This window comes from Populus alba, chromosome 1 (genome assembly GCF_005239225.2).
Source record: "Populus alba chromosome 1, ASM523922v2, whole genome shotgun sequence".
Lineage (NCBI taxonomy): Eukaryota > Viridiplantae > Streptophyta > Magnoliopsida > Malpighiales > Salicaceae > Populus > Populus alba.
In genome coordinates, this window is record NC_133284.1 from 7,677,315 (window position 1) to 7,688,982 (window position 11,668).

At 28.9% G+C, this 11,668-nt stretch overlaps 1 protein-coding gene across 1 annotated transcript; it reads left to right on the forward strand.

The window, feature by feature from the left end:
• Window positions 1-407: 407 nt before the first annotated feature.
• On the forward strand, window positions 408-2,764 carry LOC118033969 (uncharacterized). The gene is made up of 5 exons (XM_035039118.2): window positions 408-708; window positions 856-949; window positions 1,244-1,509; window positions 2,284-2,350; window positions 2,439-2,764. Exons 3-4 carry the CDS (start codon window positions 1,251-1,253, stop codon window positions 2,316-2,318), a joined length of 294 nt encoding a protein of 97 aa, XP_034895009.1. The 5' UTR covers window positions 408-708; window positions 856-949; window positions 1,244-1,250; the 3' UTR covers window positions 2,319-2,350; window positions 2,439-2,764.
• The last annotated feature ends 8,904 nt before the right edge of the window (window positions 2,765-11,668 follow it).

The window sequence follows — 11,668 nt, forward strand, 5'->3', positions numbered from 1 at the left end:
GTAATGGTTAATTTTTAAAATATTTTTTATTTAAAAATATATTAAAATAATATTTATTTTTTATTTATTAAAGTTATTTTTATATTAATATATTAAAACAATAAAAAAATTAAAAATAATTCTAAATAAAAATATTCATTTTTTATAAAAATTATCGAACACAATTTCAATCAACCTGTTGTATACAACGCCTAGATAAAATACAAGAGTGCAAATTCTGCAACTTTATTTCAATCTTGCTTAGCCTCTCCGGGAATCCCACATTAATTCTTTTATCCTAAATTTTAGAAACTTTTGAGGTTAAAACCCACACTTTTTTCTGGGATCGAAATTAAAATAAATATGTGATATCTTGAAATCAAATACCACATTGAACAAAAAGATCTACTGAGATCTTAGACCCAAACACACCAAAAATATGTGAGTGTAAGTGTATAGTTTATTCTGCGATCGTATTGAAAAAAAATACAAGCGAGAAAAATCAGAAAACTAAAAAACAAAATCGGAAGAAGAGAGAGAGACAGAAACAAGGAAATAAGAAATTAATTAAACAGCAAAAGGAAAGAAAGGGGGGTAGAACAAAAACCACAAGCCGAAAACCCCAACCCTACTTTGTTTCTCGCTACCAAAAAGAACGACGGCAGAGCAGGGACCACAGCAACGCGCCACTGGAGTTTAAATTATCATCCGTGGCATCAATTGCTGAAGGTATGCCCTTTTCTTTCTCTCTCTCCTTTTCTTTTTCTATGTGGATTTGGTTTGTTTGGGTTTTATGTCATGTTGTTAGGACCGTTTGTGTGTTTGATTTTGAAAAAGAAAAAAATATCACGTTCTCATGCGATCCTTTTCCTTCAGAAAAAAACTGGAGATAAATAAAGGAAACCAAGGGATTGCTGGGGTCACTGTTCTTCCTTATCAGACCGGGGAAGGTTACTGGTTTCTTGTTCAGGTAAGAATGGTTTGTGTTTTGGTTTTGAAACCATGGTGTCCTGTTTCTGGCTATTAAAATTAAAATCAAAATCTACAGGCATGTTGCTTGCCTGATGGGTTACCAGGAGAAAACATGTTAAAGAGGGGTTTTGTTGGTTCAGAACAAAGTTAGCTGGGAGTTTATTTTTATTTGACCTTACATGATCAGCTTAGGTTTGGTTAGACATTAATAAGTGGGTGGTTTCTGATTTGGTCAACCTTCTTGTTTGTGAGAAAGGCTCGAGAATGATGTCTGTTAATCTTGACCGTGCAGAATTGTCATGGTAACTGAAGAGCCAAAAGATCCATTCAAGGGGGTTGACTGGAAGGCCATAGGTGGTGAATTACAGAAGGATCCTAGCGCTGGTACTAAACCAATTATAAAGAAGCGGCTTCCAAAAAAGATTAGGCAAATTCCAGACTACTATTTCCTTCCTCGATTGCCTCTACCTACCGCCATTGCCTTCTATGGAGCGTGTATTGCAGGTGGAGTTGGTGCTGGCATGCTACTGGAGATGTGGATAAATAAGAAAGTGAAAGGTAATATTGCAATTAGAGTGGAACTTTTTTGAGGCAATTGCTCTTAATCATGGCATTGGGTAAGAAAGGGAAGTAAGGATGAAAGATCCTAAAAATATTCAGAGGAAGCAAGAGATGAAAGATGGTAAAAATATTGTTAGGTAAATACTGTACTTGATGGCTTGTATCCAGGCATCTTACCTTTTAGATTCAAAGAAATAAGAAAGAGCAAAAAGAAAAGTTATGGTAATAGCTAGCAATTCTAAGGCATTATATAGTTGAGATTTCTGGTCTGATTCATATTACTGACTGAATGTGACCCAAATGGCAGTTGTTAGAAAGATATTGATTCCTTATTTTTATATATATTAACAGGCTGTGATAAAATAATTGTGTATCAAATATATTAAAATATAATTGGCTCTTCTAAATGGCTTCTTACCATTGGAGTGCACATAAGCAAAAAGGCTATATCTACACTTTTTAGAAAGCCATATTACCAATTTAGCTCTTCTAACAAGCGTCTCCCATTGGAGATGCTCTTAGCAATGACTTTTCATGGAATTCTGAAGAGAACCTTAAAAGTTTTTGAAAAAACGATGTCTTTTGTCTTAGTTAACTAAGGTTCCAGTAAAGATCGTCAAAACACCTGAAAATACTCTCAGGTCAAACATAACTATCTGTCTCAACATTAAAACTTTTTTATTTATTTTGAAGAGTGTGTCTCCACCCTATACTATATCTGTGATTTCTGTCAAAGCTTCTGGCTAATATATGTGTCTTCTGGTATTTTAGAGGATGGAGGCATCATATGGGAGTTTGATAAATAGAGCCAGGAAAGCGTTAGATCAGATCCAAATCAGTAATGATGCCCTTTTACTTGCTGTTTTTTCTTGAGCTATTTTGAATTTGTGGTACTAATACCTTCAAAGGAGACTTATTGGATTTAGGTACATGGTTGCGTGCTTGGTATTCATGCAGCGGTTCCAATTCATTTCCCTAGCCGGTCTCTTGATTTGCCTTCATCATTTATAACTAGTATTTGGGAACACACTTCATAGTTTTTTATATTGTTTGGGAGTAATTGAGTTGTGGTGCTTCTATGGTTATTTTCAGCAGCATGTATCGAGAGAGAAATTCATCGTTTTTGGTCATAGAGGAAGCAAAGATCTTCCTCGACTGTCCTTTTGGTCACATATGAGCTAGTGATATGTAGAAAATACTAGTTTTGGGCTTGTTCAGGATCTGATTTCGAATTCACAACACACTCCTTTCTCACTTGGCCATTGTTTTCTGATTGTTATTCTTTTATTATTATTATTATTATTATTATTATTATTATTGTTATTGATAAAGGTATTTTGTTGTGCACATCCACATGGCTATAGATCTCACTAGCACAACAATTAGCAATAGCCAAGGAAAAACGCACTTAATTAAATATTTAGATAGCATCATAACAAACAAAACACCCAAGTTTTTATCGTGTTCATCATGATAATACTTAACAACAACAACAACGCCATTGAAGGCTTGAATCACCCTTCCTTTTCATTTGTAGTCTTTGAGGTGTTTAATCAAGGATGGTGAATAAGGCTAGCGCAGGGTTTAAGTTATTATGTGAAATCACTAGATCCAGAGACTTGATCACTTTGGTTGACGACTTTGTAATATTTTCTTAACTGAATCCCATGTCAGTACATACAAGCAGTTGGGAGTCAAATTCTGCTTAAAAGAAGTTTAAAATTCTTGGCCCTAGCTATCGTATTTCACAGGAACAGCGTAATTAGTTTGAAGAGTTGAAGTTCTCATGAAATGTAAAGATGAAGATGCTTCCTTTTAGTTCAGAGTGGGTGCCAAATTCTTCTAAATTGCATGCAGCATTGTATAATACAAGTTGGTAATTCAAGTCAGAATCAGGAATTCAGTTCAGGTAAACTTTCATTTTAAAAGGCAAAGAATTTAGCTAAATTCTTCCTTTTAGGAGCATGTATCATTAAGTTAGCTTCAAATAATCATCCAAAAAAACTAATCTGCTAGTGATATTAGTGTGTATAAAAAGACACAAATTACTATTTGTTGTAATTGTATAATTACAAATTTGCCTTTGAAAAGACAATAAAGTAAGCTTTGAGGGTAAGATTGTCTTTCACTGTCATATTATTTGAGTTTATTTTCATTATTTTTTTATATGTATAGTAAAATTACTACTTTGACATTGAAATAAAAAAAAACTCCTATACTTTTGTCCCGGGGGTGTTTTTGTTCTTTAATTTTTTTCTTAATAGTTAAATTACTTTGATGCTATTTGTGACAAAAATAATATAACTCTTTCATAAGGGTGTTTTGGTTATTTTATATTGTTTTTGTTGTGGATTTTGAGGTTGCTCAAGAGTAATTTTTTAATTAGCACATATTAAATATTATTAAAGAAAAAAAACATGTTACACGAGCTAACGTGAAGGCAACCCCTATGCTATTTAGGCGGCGCGTTAGTGGCCATCCAACCACTAAATATGCCTTCCAGAGTAGCATTTGAAAGATCTCAATACTCTTTGCATGGGTGTGTGGCGTGTGTATTAGAAGCATCATTGATTTGGCGTCAGAGATCATTTTTTTATTATTATTATTTTTTCTTCTTTCTCCGTGCCTTAAAATTTGCACAACCCATGAAAAATTTTAGAGCAACTCCTCAATTTCTCTTTCCTTCACATTTGTCCCTTATCATTTTGATTGCAATTTTTATTTTATTTTAAAATAAGCTATGAAATTATAAGTGTTTTTTTTTTTTTAATTTCACCCTGATTATTTTATAATCTATAAATAATCTATTAAATTATATATTTTTTTTTCAATTTCATCCCTTATCATTTTTAAATATATAAATATTATATCAAATTACAAATATTTTTTTTAATTTTTCCCCTACTATTTTTTAATCTATAAATAATATATCAAATTAAAACTTTTTTTTCAATTTCCCCTACAATTTTTTAATCTATAAGTAATCTATTAAATTACAAATGTTTTTCAATTTCATCCTATGTAATTATTTTATCTTTTTAAATTTGATTCTTATTATTTTAACTACTATTTATTTTGTTTGAAATCAATTTTTTTTTTCAAATTTCATCCTCCCTGGGTTTTTTTTTATGAAGTTTTATCTCCATTGTTTTTATTGCCTTTTCTTTAGTAAGATTTTTTTATTAATATTTTTTCTACGATATCATCCTGCAAAATTAAATTTGTAGTTAAGCATTTTAATTAAGCTAGGTTTAAGATTTTACAAATTATAGGTTTTAGAGATTGAACTAAATTTAGAAGGTTTATCTGAGTTTGCTTGGTTTTTCTTTTTCTTTTTTTAAGCTGGTGTTTTCTTATTTTTTTTTTTTTTTTTGTTTTATTTTTGCGATTTGATTATATTGGGTTAGCCCTCTATATTTATTTTTTAATTTCACTTCGTACTATTTTTTTAATCTATAAATAATTTATCAAATTACAAGTATTTTTCAATTTCACTCCCTATGATTTTTTAGTCTTTCATTTTTTTTTTTCTCTTTCTTTTAATTGCTATTTATTTTGCTTTGAATGTTTTTTTTCAAATTTTATTCTCGTTAGGTTTTTCTCTCTCAAACTTTATCCTTATTCTTTTTGTTGTTATTTTTTGTGCTTTTCGCAAGTTTTTTTTTTATTAATAGTTTTCAATAATTTCATCATTCAAAATTAAATTAATTGAGAGTTAAGCTTCTTGATTGAAGTTCGGGTCTAGAATTTAATTAGTTGCAAGTTTTATGGATTACACTAGGTTTAAGAGGTTCACCTGAGTTTGCTTGTTTTTTTTTCCTTATTTTTTAAAGCTTATGTTCTCTTCTTATTTTTGAGTTTTTCTTTGTTATTTTTTTAGGTTTGTCTTCTATTATGTTATCATTAGGTTGTTTGATAATTTGAATAGCATCATGTTTGTTCTTTTTTCCTTTGTTTTTTTTAGTTTATTTATTGTTGTTGTATTTTTTTTGTTTTGTTTAGATTAACACTTGAGCTAATGATTTGTAATTTAGGTTTGTTTACCCCAACAATTGTTTTATGTTGATAAAAAAAATTGCTCTACTAGCGGCGAAGCACGGGTAACAAGTCTAGTGCTTATCTATACTATAAATAAATGGATAAAGTAGAAAGACAACAAATAATTTATATTTGGATGCCACATATGAAGGTCATTTGAATTTGTCATATTATTTGTATTTAAAATTGTACGTGTAACTTTATGGGATAAAAAATATAAAAAATTCAATTCCTTAGCTCATAGAAGAAAAATTCTATTTTTCTTAGTATCTTTGTAATAGAAATTTTCATTTCCTAGAGGGACAAGATCTTTAAGAAGCACTACTTGGTATTTACATTTTAGAGTTGATATTTTGCCTTTTTCTTCGGTTATCAAAATCTTTTCAGAATGATAACTTTTCAGCATCATGACATAAGGTGTGTTTGAAATAGTGGTGGATTATGCGATTGCGATCGGTAAAAAGTAGGTTTTATAAAAATCGCTTTTAGTTGTGATTTGTTGTAATAAAATATATATTTGATTGAAATTGTTGTTAACTAAAAAGCAGTTTATATATGTTTTGTTAAGTAGCTTTTATAAGTGCTTTTGGTAATAAAATTACCAAGAAGGACATGTATGGAATTTTCAATTCATGAGTAGTATTAATGTGCATTCTTTTTTTGTATATATATATATATATATATATATATATATATATAAATGTTACATTATTGTTGTTCTTCAATAGGATTTTTATTAAACTCTTTGCTATCTCATCACGAATAGTCGAATATAATCTACACTTGTAATTTGTATGGATATGCTGGCATGTTTTGTAAAATCCTCTATCTTTGTTTCCATACTCTAAATGCACTTTCAATGACATTGTAAAGTGACGGGTGCATGATTGAATCGCTCTTCTCGACTTGTTGGTTATCCTCGACACCAAAAATCTTGGATTTGATATCTTTTATCTTTATATGAACTTAGATATCCATACTCATTTGGGTATTCAGCATCAACCAAATAATATTGATGACAAGTAAGAAAATTGTAACTAATTTTGAAAATATAGAATAAACATAATTTAAATTTAAATAACATTTAATTAATATAGTTTATTTATCTTCAGGAAGTTTCAGAAATTTTATATTTGGATTGTTAATAGCCTCTAGGAAAATACGAGTATCGTGAGCACTACTTTCTCATCTTGTTCAAACAAATGTGAATTACACATCAAAGTTACATGCGACTATTACATTATGCATCGACACATCTTCTCTACTAATAAATGATATTTGATTTTATTGAGATACAAAAGCATTAACATGTGTGTCATCAATTGTACCAAAACAGTTCCACTTGACAAAACAACGAACAACATTTTATAAACAAGTCACAAAAATCTGAAATTAATTTTTATCTATCATTAATGGCTAAAACACCATTTTTCTAACCTTAAAGCGAGGCATAAATCTTGAATTTATCTCAATTTCTTGTGGGGTGTTTAAGAATTTAGGGTCTTGTGGTTTAATAATATATATTGCAAGCAAACAAATTGTTTTCAACACTTCATTAAAATATCAACCTATAGTTTCATTAGAATATTGAAATCTTTATTGGATTTACCTATTTGTTGCACCTAATGCAATAATGTAGAAAAACATTGTTACCTTCTCAATAACATTTGTTTTTTTCGATGGTTTCAACCCATGCTATGTTTCCAAGCCATAACAAGGGTTTTGCAATGTCGTTGCATCCATTCTAAACATGTTAACACATCATTTCTAGTATTCTCGTACTACTTCATTCAACCATCTCATTCTTGTGTTATATGAAATCATACAAGATTCTTTATGCACATAACTAACATAATGCATGTGTAAATCACCGGTTGTGCATGACAGTAGTTTTTTATTATTAAACTCTGGCTACTAAAATGATTCAACCTCATCATCAATATAATTTCCATCTTTATTATTATTATTATCATCATTATCATTAGTTTTGCTATAATCATTCCCATAACCACCACCACCATTATCTCTTTCATTATTATCATCATCACGAACACTATTAGCTCCACCAACACCATTGACACTATCATGATTAATATGATCAATAACATGATTTGATACAACATCATAATCATCATCATAGTCGACACCAAACATAGCATGAACCCATTCAAATACTATATCTACATGTAAAGATTCAATAACAAATATTTTGGTTCATTACAATTTATAACATAAAAGTCATTCAATCATGCTTTTTGAAAAAATACTTCAATTGATCTCATTAAAAAACTTTCTCATTATTTAACAATAAAACTAAAATTGATAATGAAACAAAAAAAAATTTTAAAACATAAAACATAAGAGGTTAATTGCTTAGCTAATTAATAACTTAGGGCCTGAAAAAAATTTTTATAGAAGGAAGCGAGTCGAGATTATTAATGGAAAAAAAATAAAGAACCTGGTTCAATTTAGCTAAAAAAAATTAACCAATAATAAACTGGTTATAAATAACTATGCCTGGGCTTATGTGATCCCAGCTGTTATAAAATTCTACTTTATTTAATGAAAGTTTTTGTTTGGACAACCCTTATTATGTTATTGGTTACAGCCCTTTGAAAAGTGAACATCAAATTCAAAATTTCAGCAAATAAAATGTAGAATAACAGCTACAAGAAAAACGAACTGCACATCAAACTTGTACTAAATATATATATATATTTATGCATTGGGGGAGGGCAATTGCCCCCCTTTGCCCCTACGTGGCTCCGCCACTATATATATATATTTGTTGCTCTTGGAAATGCTAAGCAAGGGGTGACAATGAAAATCACGCACTAGATTATACACATGGTTGTTCCTGTTAAATAAAAATTCAATCAATTGGCTTTTATTTATATTTTTGCGTTGATTGGTTACTTTATTCAATGTTGAATAGAATTGAAATCCATGTATGCATAAATCCATCCTAAAATAAGCTAATTTGATAGCAAACTCTAATAAAAAAAAAATGTATAAAATCCTTATGCTAAAAAACTATAAGAAATAAATGCCATGCATAATGGACATAATTAGATGGAGACATTCACTAATATGTACTAAAAGTTCAAAGGAAAATAATTTTATAGTAGATGTAAATGAGAAATGTCAATGCCTATTAAAAATGATGAATTTAAGAAAACCAACACAAATAAGATTAAATTACTAGGTTATAAACAACTAGTATAATTTTTATTCAATGGACTTACAACAAAAGACATAAGCACCAAAATGAAAAACAACATATGATATAACTCAAAAACTTTTTCAACATGTATGTCCTAAAGCTAATAACACAAAATAATGTAATCACTTTTATTTGCATGAAAAGGTTAGCATGATAAAACATCCAAAAAAACAAGTTGTTTGATATTCCAATACCAAACTTGTTGTAGATCATAATTGTACTCGTGCTTTGCTTGCCTTACTTGGGTTCTCAATCAAAGGGATGATATGATACCTATTTCTGTAGAGTTATATTGTGTTTATTTATGTTATTCAACTCTTTGATATAAGCAATAAGATTTTAATTAAAATTCCACAAGTTGTGGATTGCTAATATTTTTCTAAAAAACCTATAGGAATTTTAGTTGATATATAAACATTGTGGATTGTTAATATCATTCAACTTTCTAATATATGAACACTGTTAGATCAAAAAAGTTGGATGGCAATATTAGATCATTGTAAGTTCAGCTGATGAAAGATTATTTAAATAAATCTATTATGTTATTTCCATTAATTAAGTGGCTCAACATTGATCCAAGTAGTTTAAACTTAGAAGAAAGTTTACTAATACACCATAACTTGAAAATAACCTAGTTTAAACTTCATTTGTATGTGAGAGCAAATTGTGGATGCTATATTACATTTTATCATAGCTTGTTAAATAAACTCCATCCTGAAAAAAATAATCCATACTGATAATGTAACTAAATAACATAGTAAGCCTTTGTGTATACAACTTTCTTGACAGATCTTAAACAACTTAGAAATCACAATTTGGGTACCCCTGTGTCCTAAATTCTGAAACTTGTGTTTATATATTATAAATAATGTTCTTATTATATGAAACCCTAAAAGATAGCATTCAAGGTTGGTTATTATAGCCAAAACAATGATGAAATTGGGAAACCAAACATATAAGAACATAAGTAATCCAATATATATAAGGGTTCTTGTTGGTTTTGATGTTCATTAATAGAGTTATCACAATAACATGAGATTTTAAATAGTGAAATCCATGGAAAAATTTAAACAAAATTATTCTTTTTCATTCTTAAGATAGTTAGAAAAGCCCATCCAATCATAATTACAAAAACATCACCTAAATAATACAGTGTGAATGAAGTATATAAACTTGAGATGTAATTGTAATACAAATGCACATAAGCACATGTCCCGCTTTATAATTAATTTGCAAGGGCTCTGCAACATGCAAATAAAAAACTTACAGTCATTTACAACCATGTTACAAAGCAAACAGAACTAGATATGTATTAGCCGATAATAGAACAAAAAAACTATAGATGAAAGGCATTCTAGTTTCAATTTAAAGTCTATGCCTATGAAACAAACATTGATTCGTAGTAGTCTTTAACATTTCAAATGCAAAATAGGTGAAGGGAAAAACAATATAACAGAACCAAAACTTACGGTCTCTTTCTCCTAGCTCGAAAATAAAGCATGAAGACCCTGTTAGCGACAAAGTATTTAAAAACCCAAAAAATCTTATAAATTAATGAATCAAAATAGGATTACTAGAATCATAGCAAACTTCAGGGTGGGTTTGAAAATGTAATGCCTCAACTGGATTTTCTAAACTTTTGTTATAAAAAATTAATTGGTTTATAGATCAACAAACAAGGAAAAAGATATGCAGGGAGAGTGATGACTTTTTTATGGTTGGAGGAGATGATGCAAATAATAATAATAATAATCCAAAGAGAGAAGGGTTGCAATGTTACATGTTATTTGGGGAGGCTAGTTTTGTCCAATATATTCAACGGTAATAAGTAATTAGCTTTTCATGTGAAAAGTTGCAAAAAAATCTTCTCATTATATGCGGTCATATCTATGCTTTAACATGGGGTCTACAAGCTAAGCTCAAGTTTCAATTTGTTACCAAACATTAAAAAATTGTGTTCGAGAGAAGCTACGGAAGCCACCACTCTTCCAAACACATATTAATGTTATGTTTGTTTCCTGGAAAGTGGTTTCTAGAAAATCACATTTCAAATTTTCCTGTGTTTGTTTGTTATTAGAAAAGTTGGTCAACAGAAAACACTTTCCAGTCAAAGAAAAATTTGGCTTAGTTTTCAGGAAAGTGTTTTCCTGGAAAATTTAGGCGGAAAATACTTTTCGAAAGTTGTGAAAAATTTAGAAATGTCATATTATTTGCTGATTATATCAATTTTGGTCCTCAAACTTTTGATTGCTATATATATTTTGTTTTGAATATTTATTTTTCAATTTCATCTCTTAAAATTTAATTTTTGTATTAACTTTGATCTTTATTTTTATAATTGTTATTTGCTTTTCCCTTATCATTTTTTTATTGAAAATTTTTCATCTATCAAATTTGGTCCTCATTCTTTTTATTGTTACTTATTTTATTTGAAATAATTTATGAAATGTTAATTATTATTATTTTAATTTCTTCATCTTTCATTTTTTTTTTTTTTTTAGATTTGATCTCTATTATTTTGATTATTATTTATTTTACTTGAGATAATTTATGAAATTATATTTTTTTTATTTCATTCTCATTTAACTTTTTAATTTGTAAGATTTATTTCTCGTTATTTTAATAAACTTGAGAAAAATAAAAACATTAATAAATTTCAGCTCATTTTCCATGATATAACCAAATACTTGAAAGTATTTTCCAATTTATTTTTCATTACACTATCAAACATTGAAAAATAATTTATTTTCCCGAAATTCATTTAAAAAAAAAAACTACTTTCCAGCAAACAAACGAGATCCAAATATCTTTTTATCACAGTATCAGATATAAACTAAGGAGTTATGGCCTCGAGGATGAACTGGAGTTCTTAAAAATTTTAAAATATTTTTTTAA

What these genes read in the sequence shown, in the direction of transcription:
- LOC118033969 (XM_035039118.2), top strand. Translation starts at nt 1,251, where the DNA reads ATGGTAACTGAAGAGCCAAAAGATCCATTCAAGGGGGTTGACTGGAAG. An exon ending in GATAAATAAGAAAGTGAAAG is followed by an intron (nt 1,510 to 2,283) that starts GTAATATTGCAA and finishes CTGGTATTTTAG; the next exon opens with AGGATGGAGGCATCATATGG.